Genomic DNA, 18,505 nt, shown 5'->3' with positions numbered 1-18,505 from the left:
TCTCCGAAACCTTCCATTCAATTGATGACATATTTTCTGAATTTTCCACAGTTTTTGACCAAAGAATTGGATGCTTGCCCAACCACAAAGTTACACTTCAATTACGTGAAAACGCTAAACCTGTGTATACCAAAGAACGTAACGTTCCGTTTGCCCTTAGATCTCAGGTTGAGGAAGAACTCAACAGTCTTGAATCATCCGGCATAATATCTAAAGTCGATGCTAGCGATTGGGGTTCGCCTTTGGTAGTTATTCCTAAAGAAAATGGCACAGTGAGGTTATGCGTCGATTACAAAACAGGCGTAAATGATCGTCTTGTTTCATCTAATTTCCCGATCAAACACATTCCAGATGTTTTACACTGTTTGCGAGACTCTAAATATTTTTGCAAGCTTGATATTTACAAGGCTTATTTGCACATTCCAGTTGATGCCCCAAGCAGCAAAATTCAAACTATTACTACACACCGCGGTACATACTTGATGCACAGACTTAGTTTCGGAATCAAGACCGCGCCTGCCGAATTCAATCGCATTCTAAGCCAAATTCTAAACGGGTTACCAAAGACTGAAGTTTATTTTGACGACATAATCGTGCACGGTACAACAAAAGATGAATGCTACAATAATTTACGGTTGTGTCTATTCCGTCTACATGCGAACGACTTGCATCTAAACAAAGACAAATGCAAATTCTTTTGCGAACAGATTGACTATCTTGGTCATGTGATTAAGTACAATCAAATTTCAAAAAGTCCAGAAAAGATTAGAGCTGTTTGTAATATGCCTCAACCAAGGAATATTGATGAGGTCCGGAAATTTCTTGGAATGGTTACCTACTACGCTCGGTTCATCCCAGACCTATCTACAAAAACAACACCTCTTCGACAGCTTCTACAGAAAAATAGAAGATTTCATTGGTCAATAGATTGTCAAACTGCATTTGATTGTCTCAAGGAGGAAATAACTTCTAAAAGAGTTCTCGTACCATATGACCCCCATCGTCCAATCGTTCTAACATGTGATGCCAGTCCTACCGGAATTGCAGCTGTAATGAGTCACATAATTGACGATGAAGAGAAACCGATCGCTTACGCATCCAGATCCTTAACTCCATCAGAGCGAAATTACAGTCAGCTCGATCGAGAAGCTCTTGCGATCGTGTTTGGAGTCAGTCATTTTTACAATTATCTGTATGGACTTCACTTCACCTTAATTACAGATAATGCCCCTCTTTCAAGAATTTTCCATGAAAGCAAATCCTTACCACCCATGACTTCCAGCCGTCTACTCCGTTATGCATCTTTTCTATCAGGGTTTAACTATTCAATACGTTTCAAGAAAGGGGAAGCAAATGCTAATGTTGATTGTTTATCCAGAGCTCCAGTGACTCAACAGTCTGAAACCTTAGACATTTTCCTAAACAATGAAGTTACCTTGCTACATTCAGAAACAATTTTTGAAATATCTTCTGAACATTTAAATGCAACTATTCTAGCCCGGGAAACTGAAGCTGACCAAAATCTTAGAGAAATTAAAAGGAAACTTTTGTCTTCTTCTGCTGACCTACCATACACATTGGACAACGGAGTACTTTTCAAGGAAACTCGTGCTGTCATCCCTAACAGCCTTCAACCTCAAGTCTTACAACAACTACATGCTACTCACATTGGTATTACAAAGATGAAGCAATTAGCCCGAAGATACGTTTATTGGCAAGGGATTGACAAGGACATAGAGAAATTAGTCCAATCGTGTGAAATTTGCGCCCACATAAAATTCAATCCTCCCAAAGCACCCCTTCATCCATGGGTAGAGCCAGAAGAAAACTGGGAGCGTATTCATATAGATTACGCGGGGCCTTTTCAAAACCACTACTTTCTTGTTTGTGTGTGTGCCAAGTCAAAGTGGGTAGAAGTTAAAGTATTGAGAAATGCTCCTACAACTTCTAATACTATTATTCTTCTCGACAACATTTTCTCATCTAATGGCTATCCTCAAGTGATGGTATCAGACAATGCCACAATTTTCACCAGCGCAGAATTCAAGAAATACTGTTCATCCAATGGAATTTTCCAGAAACTGATTGCACCTGGACATGCAGCTACAAATGGTCTTGCTGAAAGAACTATCCAGACTTTGAAGCAAAGATTAAAAGCATTGGAAGATGACCATCGTCAAATACATACAAAGGTTCAAGAGATTCTTCAACAATATCGTGCCACTCCTCTCTCAAATGGACAATCACCTGCAGAACGATATCTTCATCGTAGGATTCGCATCAAGCTGGATGCTCTTCAACCTTACCATCCGGCAAAGAATCCTCCTTCAATAATAAGAGTTCGAACATTCAATGTGGGGGAGAGAGTTCTCATTAGGGAGTATTCACAAAATAATAAATATATATGGACATTTGGTGAGATTATACAGAAACTAGGGACTCTTCACTATATTGTAAGGTTAGATTCTGGAAGAACACTGAAACGTCATCTAGACCAACTCCGGAAAACTCAAGTAGGCCTAAAGAAGGTTCGTTTCAACGAATGTGAAGAAGTACCTAATCAAATTCCACAAGTTCCAATGCAAGTACCCATACTTCCGCAACAGCAAGTTCCTATGCAAGTACCAGAATTAGTCAGATTACCAGGTGAAGAGAACTTGCAACCAACATCACCACGACCACGAATACGATGTTCAACCCGCACTCATAAAGCTCCAGATTACCTTAAAGACTATGTTACAAAATGAGTTCAAAATAAGTGGGGGAGATTGTAGTATTCTTTATACTGTATATTATCAGCTGTTGTCATTAATTACAAAACAATGTTTACCTTTTCAATTTGCAGTTGTAAATATTACCTTTCAATAAAAGAGTTTATTCAAATGCGTGCTTATTATGAACTCTAATTCAAAGTCACAACACAGTATAACTATTAATAGGCCTAGTTTTAGCTCTAATAGCGAACATGTTTTCAATTTCATAGCTTAGTAATACAATTTGGGAATAATCGAGTAACTAAGTATTGCTACACACATAGCCTAACATAACCTCAATTTCTACGGTTGCCGGTTGCGTTTGTCGTCTACCAATGACGTCATAGCCGTATAGCCCACCAGGGTAATACGGTAGCCGTATTCGTAGCCACAGCGTAATAATAAAGATAGACCTAAAAAACTTGGTACAAAGTTACTGAGCATTAAATTCAGTGACACGCTAACCCCCTCAGGGGAACGGCTAGGAGTAAAAAACAATCTTAAATGTAAGCATAGGTCAACGTACATCAAATTAAAGATCTATTTAGTCAAATACGATGCCGCAGGTTTAAACTCAAACGGACAACCAAATAAAAAATTTCAGCCATTCCAAAGGGCCAAATGGCCGCCATATTGTTAATTTAAAGAAAATTACATTTTTTTTCTAATTGCTTCTTGGCACAATAATGTAGGCTATGTGCAAAATTTGGTTTCCATAGCTTGAATAATTTTTGAGATATAAACTGTCTTGTAAAAAATACAAAATGGGGGATAGCGACTAAACATAAATTGTTTCGACCTATATGTTTATAATTATATGAACTTTTTTGTTAAGATTGATGAGTACCATCAGCCCCTGAAATTTGTGACACCCCTTAATGAACACCCCTGTATATACGTCAACGAAACTATTCCGTTGCACGCGTTGGCCGTATATAAACGCAGCAACTCAATCTAAAGGTACAAGCGTACGACTCATATATACGAAAAACATGTATCGTCATTTAGGTATTTTAATATTGTTTCTTGGCCGTCACCTTAGGCCATTAATTAATATTATTGTTGGGTTATCTTTTTTTTTTTGTAAATTTCTAATTGGTGGGTTGGCATCACTAATCTCGTAATATCTGTTGTTTACAAATCGGCTGAGTTATCCACATGTTATTGTTTGGCCCAGACAGTCTGTTTGTGTGTTCTTCAGTGAAGTAAATATACTAAGGATAAGATTAGTGGAATATATTCATTCAGTGCATTAGAATGTGCTTTGTTGTTTATGGAAAATTACGTTTAGATTGAATGATCAGAATCAATCTTTTTTTAATGTATTATGATTAGATAAGTCTGTTTTGTGTTTTGGTAAAAATAAAGAATTCATAATATTGTTCTTATCATTTTGTTTCCTAACCATTTAAACAGTTTGGTAAAAATAAAGGTTTTTTCTAAACATAATTTTCAAGCGTTGAACGTAAAGATACGCCGCAACAATTATGGTAATAAAACTTGTAAAAAAATTATTTTGATAAAAATGTGTCAATTAACTTCAACCATCCTGAGGTTGAAAACATCAAAATTTAAAAATCAATTTTTTAACCCTTGCCAAATTATTGGTCGCGTACTGAGTAGGGCTCCCCTGCAGCCGCCGCTCGGGAATGGTTAAGAGGTTATCAACAACTGTAATTTTAGGTCCATAATCAAAACTGAATTGTTCTCTAAAGGGTTCATAACCATCCGCAGTAACAGCCTTTCATAGTTTTCATGTCCAAATAAAAAACCTTTATCTTGTCTCTGTCACAATCAGGAACTCGGCCCTATTTTTAAAATGGTTGAGAGTTGAGTCAATCGTCAACACTCAACTCAACCAACAACAGGGTTTGGTATTTTTTTTTTTTTTTGAATTCCAACAGTTGAGAAGTGAGAAGTAGATCGGGTGCTGGGTCCGAGCCCGCCAGGGGTATCTGGGGATCTATCGCTCTGGCTATCTCTGGTTTCCCAGCAACTGGGTAAGGCCTCGATCGGGTAGTGGTGTAAATGGGAGGTTGGGGTCCCCCCCGTCAGCGTGCTGACGGTCCCCTTCCTTCTGGCTATTGATGGCGGGTTCGCCTGTCAGGGATTAGATAGGTCCCGAGTGTTACTTGCACTAAATGCGTCGGGGCGCTCTACCATGGACCTCTAGGTCCCGACCTAGTGGAACCCAGGTGGAGTGACGCTTAAACAAGTAGCCGGAAACCCTGGTTAGGATTGAGGGGCAACCCTCTTTCCGAAGGGTCTGCTTCGGCAGCCGGTGAGCCTGATGACCTTAAGTCATCTGCCCATGATGTGCAAAAGGTTGATGCGTAAGCTTCGGCCTACATCATGGGGCCTGGGTAAGTCTCACGACAGGTACCGGGTATGTAGTCAGGGGGCTTCGGCTCTCATGACAAATAATGTAATGTAATGTAAATGTAATGTAATGTAGTTGAGAAGTGAGTTGGCAATCTTAGATCTTAATCTTAGTGAGTTGAGCGACTCGTTTAACACCGCACGATATCACAGAAAACGTACTACTATACCCAGAATGCCAACCGCATGGTAAAAAGCATTAAGCGGTTTGAGAGAGCTTTGCCTGTCAATCCGTAGGCAGCGCCACCAGCGTTGCTATAAATGCTGACAGGCAAAGCTCTCTCAAACCGCTTAATGCTTTTTACCATGCGGTTGGCATTCTGGGTTATAGTAGTACGTTTTCTGTGACGATATACAGATAACATCATTTTAAACAATCACAGTGCAGCTAGCTAACCTCTCGATCTACATTTCTGATCCTTTTCTCTCAATCGCTCAATCTCAATTTGTCATATTTGGAGAAACTGAGGTAAACTGCAGCCTCCTCCGTGGATATTGAGGTTATGCCTGGTTATGGTTATATCTTAGTGATTGCCTAAGTGCCTTGTTTAAGTAGCCTATTAAAAATAAATTTAACTATGGAGGTTTGTTTTAGGCTAAACCTCATTACATACAGGTAATACACGTATAAAAAAATATTAACTTTCTTCATCTCTATTTAAGGACAAATAACTTTTAGTTCCCTTCATCGGTTTGTTTCATGTTATTTTGAATTGTGTTAAAGCTTAGTTATTGCAACTGTCAATAGTTAACTGTCAATAGACAAAACGATTGGAAAGTGATTGACTCAACACTCAACTCAACAGTCAACCATTTAAAAAATGAATAAATTAATTTATTTCCATTGAGAACAAACTTATTACATGCATTTACAATATTTGGAAATTGACTGGCCGCTTTTCAAGTAGTGCGGTCAGTAAATAGGGCCCCAGGTGTGAAATATAAAGCAACTAATTGACAATGTTCTGTACACAGTCATGGTACAAAAAATTCACTGATTCATTGTCAGGCGCCACCACCAACCCGTCATGACGAGAAAATCTCGTAAAACCGTAGCAGTGTCTTTTTACGTGTGACGAGGTAGACTCATTCTATCACCTTGAGGATGAGTAAACTATCCAAACCACTATCGGAAAAACTCCCATGTGCATGGAATCGTAAACTTTTATTTTAGTTAAGGCTAAAGACCCTTAGGGCTACATAAAAAAATGAGGATTTCATTTTATTTTTGGACTCAGTAGAAAATACAGTGGGCCTATACAGTGTGATTGAAAAGTCCCGGAACAGTGTATTATATTCTTTACAATTATAGATAAAGTAATAAAACTATGTACTGGTATATGAATAATAACCATAAAAATATCTACTCTTTCAAGCTATTACAGTAGGCCTATTACTTTTTTACCTCTTACACATTTTGTTGTGTTTACCCCGGCTGCCCAAGAGTATTACGACAACATTCTCAAATAGCAACATAGGTCGAGTTTGGTATCAAATTAAAGGTCTTATTTAGTAAAACACATTGCCGCAAACCCAAACTTAAACGATTCAAAAATGGCTGCCATTTAAATATTTCTTAAATCTGCCATTTTGAATCTTTGGACGGCTGCCATTTGTTACCCAGCTGTTATTTTTTAGCTCAAATTTGTGGCATTGTATTCTACTAATAAAGACCTTAAATGTGATGTGCATATCGACCTATGCTTACGTTTATGATTTTCTTTCGACTTCTAGCTGGCGACAGTATTGCCAATTCAAGGAATCTTTGAACATTGACAATGCAAATGGAAATGACACAATTTTTGAATGCATTGTCCGTTTGAGTTTGGGTTTATGGTGTTGTGTTAAACTAACAAAGACCTTTAATTTGGTACCAAACTCGACCTATGCCGCTATTTGAGAATTTTGTCTTACTCCTCATGGGCATAACTCCCTTAAGGGATAAAAAAGTAATAATAGCTTGAAAGAGTAGACATTTGTGGTTATTATTTACATACCAATTCTTATTACTTTCTATGATGGTAAAAATTATATTATACTGTTCCGGAACTTTTCAATCACATACCAACTTCTAACAATACATTTTGAGGTGGACCCTTTGTAAACCACAGTGTAATGTAAATTCCGATTAGTAGGCCTATGTCAGAAACAAAGAATTTTCTGTTGTATAATTAAAATTAATTTTGGTTACTTTTCTTGGCAATTGTTCAATTCAGAATACTCCCAAAACTTAATTCTATTGCCCGCAACAATTAGTAGAATTCTCCCTACAAGTCCATGGGTATTAAAACAATGAATTAGGGAGAATAACTTAATAAAAAGGTTTATTGGGCAAACCCCAAATGGTAACAATTTCCATTGAGTTGACTAAAACAAATTAAACTAAAGCCACCGCCAGTCACTATCAAGCAGGAACTGCCGTGACAAAATTTACGTTATAAAATTTAGATACTTCAAATCCGAATTTAATCCTTTCTGGACTATAGGCGGATATATCAGATAGCATTTTGTGTATAGAGGACAGTAGGCGGATATATCTGCCGATTATTACGACAGTTATTGTTAAGTTATAGTAGTTGTCTATAACATCATCAATCTTACTGAAAACGTCAGGAAGTGACGTAGGAAGACGTAGGAAGTGATGAATGAAGTAGTCAAGGCGAGCTGTCCGGAGTGTGGAAACTGTTTATGACGATTAGATTAAGGTATCTACAAACTTAAAATGCTATGAGAAGGGAGAAAACAGGTCCGTGACGCAGGAAGTGGTGAAGGAAGTAGTAAAGGCGAGTTGTCTGGAGTGTTGGATCTGTTTATGACCAATAGCTTAAGGTATCTACAAACCTAAAACGCTATGGGAAGGGAGGAAAACAGGTCCGCGACGTATGAAGTGGTGAAGGAAGTAGTCAAGGCGAGCTGTCTGGAGTGTGAAAACTGTTTATGACGATTAGATAAAGGTAATATTAAAGGCATTCATAAAATTCTATGGAAATGGAGGAAAAGGGGTCCGAGACGTAGGAACTGGTGAAGGAAGTAGTAAAGGCGAGCTGTTCGGGGTATGGAATCTGTTTATGACCATTAGATTAAGGTATTTGCAATCCTAAAATGCTATGGGAAGGGAGGAAAAGGGGTCCGCGACGTAGGAAGTGGTGAAGGAAGTAGTCAAGGCAAGCTGTCCGGAGTGTGGAAACTGTTTATGACGATTAGATTAAGGTATCTACACAAACCTAAAATGCTATGGGAAGGGAGGAAAACAGGTCCGTGACGAAGGAAGTGGTGAAGGAAGTAGTAAAGGCGAGTTGTCTGGAGTGTTGGATCTGTTTATGACCAATAGATTAAGGTATCTACAAACCTAAAATGCTATGGGAAGGGAGGAAAACAGGTCCGCGACGTATGAAGTGGTGAAGGAAGTAGTCAAGGCGAGCTGTCCGGAGTGTGGAAACTGTTTTTGACGATTAGATAAAGGTAATATTAAAGGCATTCCTAACATTCTATGGGAATGGAGGAAAAGGGGTCCGCGACGTAGGAATTGGTGAAGGAAGTAGTAAAGGCGAGTTGTCCGGAGTGATGGATCTGTTTATGACCAATAGATTAAGGTATCTAAAAACCTAAAATGCTATGGGAAGGGAGGAAAACAGGTCCACGACGTATGAAGTGGCGAAGGAAGTAGTCAAGGCGAGCTGTCCGGAGTGTGGAAACAGTTTATGACAATTAGATTAAGGTATCTACAAACCTAAAATGCTATGGGAAGGGAGGTAAACAGGTCTGTGACGTAGGAAGTGACGAAGGAAGTAGTAAAGGCGAGTTTTTCGGAGTGTGGCAACTGTTTATAACGATTAGTTTAAGGTATCTGTAATCCTAAAATGTTATGGAAAGGGAGGGAAACGGGTCCGTGACGTAGGAAGTGGTGAAGGAAGTAGTGAAGGCGAGTTGTCCGGAGTTTGGGAACTGTTTATGACGATTAGATTAAGGTATCTGCAATCCTAAAATGCTATGGAAAGGGAGGGAATCAGGTCCGTGACGTAGGAGGTGGTGAAGGAAGCAGTAAATGCGAGCTGTCCGGAGTGAGGGAACTGTTTATGACGATTAGATTAAGGTATATGCAATCCTAAAATGCTATGGAAAGGGAGGGAATCAGGTCGGTGACGTAGGAAGTTGCGAAGGAAGTAGTAAAGGAAATGTTGTTTAGAGTGTGGGATATGTTTATAACCAATAGATTAAGGTATTTGCAATCCAATAATGCTAAGGGTAGGGAGCGAAACAGGTCCGAGACGTAGGAAGTGGTGAAGGAAGTAGTCAAGGCGAGCTTTTTGGAGTGTGGGAACTGTTTATGACGATTAGATTAAGGTATCTACAATCTTAAAATTCTGTGGGAATAGAGAGAAACAGGCCCGCGACATAAGAAGAGGTGAAGGAAGTAGTAAGGTGAGCAGTGTGGAGTGTGGGAACTGGGAACCCCTTGTAGCAGTTAGATTAATGTATCTGCAATGCTGAAATGCTATGAGAAGGGATGGAAGCATGCCCGCGACATAGAAAATGGTGAAAGAAGTAGTAAAGGCTAGCGGTGTGAAGTGTGGGCAATGTTTGTGGCAATTATATTAACGTATCTAAAATACTAAAATGCTATGGAAAGTGATGAAAACAGGTCCACGATGTAGGAAGTAGCTTAGGAAGTAGTAAAGTATGAGCATAATGTGAGAACCGTCTGTGGCAGTTAGATTAATGTATCTTCAATCCTAAAATGCTAAGAGAAGAGAAGGAAACAGGCCCCACGACGTAGGAAGTGGTGAAGGAAATTTTAAAGGCTGGCAGTGGAGAGTGGGGGAACCGTTTGGGCAGTTAGATAAATGTATCTAATACCATTATAAAGTCAATATACCAATATATAGTCAATTATAATACTTAAATGCTACGAGAAGGGAACGAAACAGGTCTATGGCGTAGGAAATGGTGAAGGAAGTAGTAAGGCTTGCAGTGCAGAGTGTGGGAACTGCCTTTGGCAATTACATAAATGTATCTGCAATCCTAAAATGCTATGGGAAGAGAGGGAAAAAGGTCCACGACGTAGGGGGTGTTGAAGGAAGTAGTAAAGGTGAGCAGTGTTGAGTGTGGGAATGGATTAATGTATCTGCAATGCTAAAATGCTATGGGAAGAGACTGTAGACTGTAGGTTAAAATTATTACAAAGCACAAATCGATACATATTTCGATACATGCAATCGTTTACAATAGAAATTTACAACTAACCTAAAAAACGATCTTTACTCCCTAAAGAGTAAAAATGCTACTTTAGACCCGCAACGCATGCATTAAAAACGACTGTTTTGACTGCAGCATGACAAAAACAATATAGTATGAACCCCTGATGACTCCGCTCAATTTTGTGGATGCCTCTGCAAACGCCACCTAGTACAGTAATTAACTGTAAACCGGTAAAAAAATCAATAATTAAAACTTATTTACTATCCAAAATTAACATAAATGTAGTACTTTGAAACAAAATTTGTGGTAGAAAATGGTTTTCTTAGGCCTACTGAAGCAGTTTTTAACATTACGTATTTCGCCTTTAAAGTTGCCGTTAGTTAGGCCTACTTAGGATTAACTGTAAAACGTTAAAAAACTAATTACAATTACAATTATGTATTTTCAAAAGTTAACTAAACTAAAAGTCAAAGCTAAAACATCAATTCAATCCACAGTTGAGCGTCGATTCGGAATCGTATTTTCATCACGTAAATTGTCGTGTCGTCTGTCTAGTGTCTACACTCTACAGTACAGTTCCACCATTGCTTACTACAAGAACACGAACGCACAACGCGAACGCCTAGACAAATACTTATTGAGGTCAAGGTTATGTCGATACCGGCAATGGCGTCAATAGTTGCGCATTGAACTACAGCTACAGCTACAAGGCAACTGAAGGTATCACCTCAAACAATAGAAATCTCTGTGGTATCACTGAATGTGAGAATTGAGATACGTTGGGCGCCATATGCACTAAGGGAATAGTACAAGTACTTTGGATTTCATAACCAGGGGATTGAGGGATTGCCAATAGTCAATGAGCTGGTTGATTCTTCTAGTGGTACCAACATACATCATTTTACAGCGTCTCGATTTCTAGCAGAGTTGCTGTACCAGTGCTACCTCCATTTGGGTGTTTTCCGTCTACGATTATTTCGTTTCGTAAAAGCAGGAGCGGTTCCCTGATTCCATTTACTTATAGGACTTGGATACGATAAATTTTAACTGAGATTGCATGATAATTTTGAGCTGACATGAACTACGTCGGTTGTTTGATTCAGAATGCAAACATGGATGATACGAAAAAAAAACATTGACCATGGCAACTTCCATAAAAAAAATATAAGTTTTTACATGGAATCGGTATCAAGAATCGTGAGCAACATTTTAGAACTGGTATAGAATTTACAAATTATGTTATTGGCCTATCCCTATTCAAAATATAAATAGTATTCCACTAGGACGTAATTTAAGCCATGACCTTGAGATGAGTTTGGCTTTGTTCCAGCAATGCGTAGCGACACTGCTGCTACCCTGCTACACGCTTGTTATTATAGAGCTGGCGGCGAGTCGGCGTATTCTGTTGGCGGACCCGAGATTCGATTCTCGAATCTGGTTAATTTCTAATTTGAATCTTTCGTAAATAAAATTTGTTGGATAAATTGGCTCAAAATTGTTAGAACTATAAAATTCCTCGTAAATAAACTAACATAATGATAATAGTTGAAATACACGTAAAACCCCCGAATAATACCATTTTCACGCATATTTCCCGGTATTTTCACAGCGGTTAACTTAAAATTCACGCATAAATACTGCTTTACAATGAATTCCCGGTCGCTGAAAACCGTGTATAAGTTTATTCGCGCGGTATTAAATTCCAAATTCGATCTCAAAGCATATTTCGAGTCGCTGTGATGATCACTTGTTGAAAATAAGCAAATGTAGTTGTTAACATTGTTGTAATTAGCCTATTATTCTTAGCCAATAAACTGGAAACGACAATTAATTAACGAACACGTTAGAATCCTGAACGATCTCATTGTAGGCTTTAGCCTATCTGGAAAAATTTTTAGGTGTGACTAATTTCAGGTGAAGGGACTACTACGCATTATTTCACGAAATCCTGATATTAAAATTTGATTTTGTCTCCCGAACCTAAATTTCGTCACAACACATAGACCCAGGTGTAGGCTATTACGGATACGGGTAAGTCCTGGAATTTGTTTATTCATGGTACATTTTACCCCCATTTAAATTTAGTAAGTCAAGCCAGTCATACTCTATAAATTTTATAATGTTCGTTTCATTCTGCAAACCAAAAACGAACGAATAGTGTATTTATTTCAATAAGGTTTGAAAGTACCATAGGCCTACCTGTTAGAATCGTCAGCCATATCTTCATTCCCAGGTGCACCATCGGGGGGGAGGGGAGGTTCATTGTCCTGTGAAGGTTCAGAAGCCATCGAGTCAGTCGAAGCTTCTACAACTCTTCTTGGTGAATCCGGGGGGTCGTCTGGCATTGGAATGTCGGGAGGTTCTATCCCTGTTGGAGGAGGTTCCTCACCAGGAAGAGGAATATCCATGTCCATTGCTCCTGTAAACCAAACCAAATTGAAGAATACAAAGATTACAAAATTGATTCCATGCCTTTTAAAAATAAATTTTAAAGCACATTTTCATGTTTTACTGTTTCATGTTTTTCATGTCAACTGATCCGTACTATCTGTGTGGAGTCTATCAGTTTGGTCCGCAGCCTATTAAGTCTCAAGCTCGTGAATTTTTTAAGCCGCTGCGTAAATACCCGTCATTTCCTGATCCTGGGCTCGGACTACAATAAACCCGAGCTTGTGAACTGCCTCCAAATGCCTTTATACTGTCTCTTTGCTTTAACTTTCTTAGATTTCTTCTTCTTTTCTAGACAATCCTTTCAATCCTTAGTGTATACTTTGTTTACACTATAACGGCATAGGGGAGAGTGGGGCACATTTGAACGGTTTAAATTTGCCGTCATTTTTATACTCGCAGGCAATTAGACCAGCTGTAAAATGTAGCCCTCAAGTAGCACAACAGGTTGCATTCATCTCCCTCCATTTCTGATCAGTTCTTAGTTTGTTGTTGGGAAAAGAAGTTTCAGAGCGCCACAAGAAAACTTTTTTAGCAGTAGGGATTTGTACATTTTCCACAGAAAAACTACATCACAGATAAATTTGATCCATTTACTTTATGGCTTATACATATTTAGATACAATTATGCATTTCACATTGATAAATTACAATTCAAGAAAACATAATTTAACTTTTTGTAAGATGGTGCCTAGTGGGGTAGATTTGAACAGGAGTCTGAGGGGTACATTTGAACACCATGTTTTCCTCTGGTAAGCATGTTGTTCAAATGTACCCCCAACTGATTATATTTATTTCCTATACAAGACAGTAATGAATAATAATAATTTAAGACTATAAGCTTCCTCAACCAACAATGAGTGTGAGAACTGCACTTGCAGCGAACGAATATAATTTTGCTATTAACTTTGCAACATTTAGCTACAAATAATGTGAATCTAAAACATTAAATGAAGAATTAGTTCCAATAGAAATAAGAACTGCTTTTATCAACTCACATGCATAAAAATTTCTGTAAAATAAGAATTTTAATTTTACTTAATTAGTGTGTTCAATTGTACCCCACTTCTTGTTTTTGAACGATTTGCATACCTTTGTAAAAACAGATATTGCACACTAACATGTTAACTTGGAGGGTTTAAAAAATAACTAAATTAAAGCTAACATTATGTTACAACTAAATATAATAGGCCTAATAATTTTATTAAAAACACATAAATTCACATATTAAAAAATTAAAGTTTAAAAAGTGTTAAAATGTACCCCACTCTCCCCTACAACAGTAATGGCAACATAGACATTCAGACAAGAATTACACAAAAAATAATAAAATTCAGACAATCGTAGGCCTAGCCTAGTTTATTTAGTTTTGGTTTCCGCAGAGACATTTTTTCACCATTGTTTTCACATAGGCCTACCGGTAGGCCTAAAAATCTAGTTTCTGGTAATAAATAAAATACACATTTGAAAAGCGTGCTGAAACAAGTGAATCTATGAGCTAATGGCATGACGTGCCATCTTCCTTCCCCCACTACCTTTCCAAGAACAATGGCGGTGTTTTGGCCGTCTTAGCGTCAGTTGGCCCTGAGCTACGAAGGTGTAAATGGAACGAGGGTGGATTAATTGAGATTTTGATACTAGGCTATATGATTTTTATTACTAGGTATGAAAGAGTGTTTCCAGTAAAAAGTAAGACGCGGAATGCCAGTCCACGCGCGTGTACTGGAGGGGTCAAGGTGAAAAGAAATCCCTAGGTCTAAGGTAAGGTTCTAAAACCAAAATTTAACCCTCTTAGTGTCAAACATCGATGCATCGATGGTAATGACACGCTCTGGGGAGTCAAGCGTCGATGCATTGATGGTAGTGCAGACGGTTACATATGTCTTTTAACTCAGTCAATTTCAGTCTGATTTGGACTGGATTGATATCACTGTAAACAGCAGAAAACTGGCTTTCTTCTGGTGTCTGTTTCACAACCTTACTATTGTTTGTCTGTCTCCAGATGTTTTGAGACAAAGACAATGTTTTGGTTGCCCTGTTGCGTGTTGTTTTTGTTTACAAGTTGTTTGTTACTATATTTTCTTTATTGCAAACTGTTTTTTATCTGTTTAGACTACATATTTAGATGTACAAAATAATCAGTGATGACTAACTTGTTGGTTTGATGTGTTAGCAGTAATATATTCGAAGGTTATATGTGTAATGGCAGTAAAGTCATTGTAACAGGCCTAGTGAGTGATTTTGCAACTATTCCTAGACCATATTTATGACTCTTGGCTGTCCTAAAAATTAAGTTAACCCTTTAAGTGTCTCTAGTTTTGGTCTTAACCCTCCGAGTGTCACGTGTTTTGGCCTTAATGTCAGCCTATTTTTTGCTCATTTGCAAGGTTTTATTAAGACTGATCTGAGAAGCTTAAAAACAATGTTAATTATACTGTTCTATATACCATTTTGTTTGGAAAATCTTGGGCTTCAATATTATATATAAAACATAAGGAAGATTTAAAAAAAAAAAATTTTTTAGGTAAAAAAATGTATAATTTCGAAAATTTTCAAAAAAAAATGTTTGCGCTCAATGAAATTGTATAAATTATAGGCCTATAAATATTTGAAAATAGCCACTTTGTTCTAAATTTTATGAGGATTACAAATCTATAATAATATAAGGAAGTAGATTTGCAAATAAAAAAGTTATGGGCAAAAAACAGATTTCAGTACATAGCGTTTAGCTAAGAATGCATAGCCCAACCATAGCTAGGAATCTGGCTGATAATTTACATCAATATTACTACCTACTTCTTCAGGATCATCAACCAGCACTTCAAAACCACTTAAATCTTCTTATAATGCACCACGTATATCACTACTTTTGATTTTTAACACTAAAACAATGATAAACGTAATAAAACACATCAGTCATCGGTCCGAGGGTAACCTAGCTGTTTACAAATACACGCACGTCAGCTCAGTCAGCTGTCTGCTACAATATTTTCGGAACTAAAATGAATAGTGCTTAGAGACAGACCTCTGCAGAAAGCTTAGAATATTACGGACAGAACGATACCTAACTCAATCCAGTACAGTCCGATTCAGTTAGTCATAGAGCCTTCGCCGTAAACAGTGTTCGCGAGTCGCTGCAGCGACGCACGACACTATACAAAGTGCGTTACGCGTCGCTGCAGCGACGCATGACACTCGGAGGGCTAATGTTCGCCCATTTATTGCGCAATCGCAGGGTTTTATTAAAATGTATCTTAGAAACTTAAAAACAATGTAAAGTATACTGTTTTATATATCATATTGTTTGGAAAATTATGGGCTTCGATGTAACATATAAAACATTACAAAAAAATGTTCAACAATTTTTGTGGGGTTAACATTTCTCGAAAATTATAAAATAAATGAAAAAAATTTATGTTTGCGCTCAACAAATTGTTATAATTTATTGGTCTACAAATATTTTAAAATAGGTAGCCACTTTGTTCAGAATGTTATGAGGATTCCAAAAATATAATAATATAAGGAAGTAGGTTTGCAAATAAATAAGTTATGGGCAAAAAACAGATTTTGGTACATAGGCCTAATAGCGTTTAGCTAAGAATGCATAGCCTAACCATAGCTAGGAATCTCGCTGATAATTTACATCAATATCACTAGGCCCACCTATTTCTTCAGGATCATCAACCAGCCCTTCAAAATCACTTAAATCTTCTTATAATGCACCACGTATATCACTAGGCCTACTTTTGATTTTTAACACTAAAACAATGATAAACGTAATAAAAAAAATCAGTCATCGGTGCGAGGTTAACCAAGCTATTTACGAATACGCACGTCAGCTGTCTGCTAAAATATTTTCGGAACTAAAATGAAAAGCGTATAGAAACAGACATCAGGAGAAAGCTCTGAATCTGCTGAAAAAAACGATACCTATCTAACTCGATCCAGTTCAATCCGATTCATGCAGTCCTAGAGCCGTCGCCGTAAACAGTGTTTTTGAGTCGCAAAAGCGACACATAACACTACAGCGGATGTGTTATGAGTCGCTTTTACGACACATAACACTCGGAGGGTTAACCATACTAAGGTTCATATTTTCTTTTTCGCTATAATAATTAGAAATAAATGGCTCAGATTTTTCATTTAGTTACAACTAGCCTACTCATAAAAATAGGGGCACGAACATTTTTTTCATATTTTTATTTTGTTTTTTTTTATCCTTCTAAGTCCTTTCTTATGATAAAATAGTTATAAAAACCTAATTATTTGTGCTGAATCATAATGTGCATATATTTAGCTGCACAAAAATATATGACAAGGTATAAGTTAGGCTAACTTATTTTACAAAGTAGATTTGTTACAGTAGGTTAATAACCTACATTTTTTAATAAATATTACTGCAAAATGCCCAAAAATCGTCTGACACCACACAAAAAATGACTGACACCAGGAGGGTTAAGGAACCACTAAGCCAGCTTTTAGGCTATAGGCTAGGCCTAGCCTTCATCATGCGAGGGAAGGGCAGTTGGCATAGACCTAACCAATTCGAAATGACGACAGTTAACAAGTAAGTTACCATAACTTATATGTCTTTCCAAGAAAAAATTACATCTCATCTGCAATTTATGCAACTCAATATACTTAAGTCTACAATGTAGCCTAGGCTAAGAAAATCTTAAAAGCCTGATCCTGAAGTACCTAGATCTAAATTTCAATAGGCTAATGAAAAAAGTTTTAATTTTAATAGCCTGACATTATTGACAAATTTCCTATGATTCAATGAGTCTGTATATGATGTTTTCCTTTAATTTACAAGCAACAATACATCTTGATCAGTGGTAAATTTCATTATCGGTCTAAAGCCTACATTTAAATATCTGGATAGCTATCTGGATAATACTGAGACTTACTTGAACCGGTATACAATACACCTTAAACAATACACTTATATAGATAATTTAGGTCATGCCCTCAGATCTACGATATACTTGGTTTTTGATGTAACGAACTAAGCACAATCACTAAAATATTAACATTATTAATAATCAATTATAGGAACCCGTGTTCTTTACATGACTTCCATTTTCTCCATTATTGCACCAGTGATGCCAATTGCCAAAACAGCAAATCGGAAACATATCAATTGAAAATTTAACACATATGTTTGCCAACAAATCGAAGTAAATTGTTCTATGTTGTCTTTCTGTAATATATACAAATATGTATAATGTAAAAGATAATCTACTTGTGATGTGGAAAGCGAAAGGGGACCTCTTGGTGGCGATACAAAATTTTTAGTACGGCCGATAATGCCGATATTAGTAAGTAAGTTCGAAAATATCGAAATTCGGGGTTTTATCGATTGATAAACCTCATTGAACATAGGTCAGTATCGGTTAAAATATCGAATTAAGGGGGCCGTGCCTCTGCACGTCCTGAGAAAAGGGACTTATTGTCGCTCAATATTATTTTGCCATAACGACAAGAGGACCCATTTCTAATATTCACTTTATAAACAGACTTTAGTCCAAAAAATGAATTGTCCTGCATTCCCAGACAGCACAAGGATACTTTATAAATATTTTTAAAATACAGGGCGTTTATAAAAGAATCATCAGGTTTTAAAAAGTTTTATTGACGTTAATGTTAAACAAATACGGATATAAAATATATCGACAGAAAGAAGAACTCTTAAATTTTTCATAAATACCCCTACATAGGGGTTA

The 18,505-nt window shown here is 37.3% G+C and overlaps 1 protein-coding gene across 3 annotated transcripts in view; it reads right to left on the bottom strand.

The window, feature by feature from the left end:
- The window catches only part of LOC128998666 (uncharacterized), a 102,078-nt gene extending 84,215 nt beyond the window's left edge, over positions 1-17,863 (bottom strand). For all 3 annotated transcript variants that reach the window (XM_054424892.1, XM_054424894.1, XM_054424893.1), the window contains exons 1-2: positions 17,690-17,863; positions 12,531-12,750 (exon numbers count right to left, since the gene is read on the bottom strand). In XM_054424892.1, the coding sequence (XP_054280867.1) occupies positions 12,531-12,745 (215 nt within the window). In that variant the 5' untranslated portion in view covers positions 12,746-12,750; positions 17,690-17,863. The remainder of the gene's footprint in view (positions 1-12,530; positions 12,751-17,689) is intronic.
- Between the last annotated feature and the right edge of the window lie 642 nt (positions 17,864-18,505).

Source organism: Macrosteles quadrilineatus, unplaced genomic scaffold (genome assembly GCF_028750875.1).
Source record: "Macrosteles quadrilineatus isolate MER2022 unplaced genomic scaffold, UCM_ALF_1.0 Scaffold_7__1_contigs__length_78375512, whole genome shotgun sequence".
In the NCBI taxonomy this organism is placed as follows: domain Eukaryota; kingdom Metazoa; phylum Arthropoda; class Insecta; order Hemiptera; family Cicadellidae; genus Macrosteles; species Macrosteles quadrilineatus.
The sequence above is the reverse complement of the archived record's forward strand: the minus strand, read 5'-3'. Positions and strand labels throughout refer to the sequence as shown.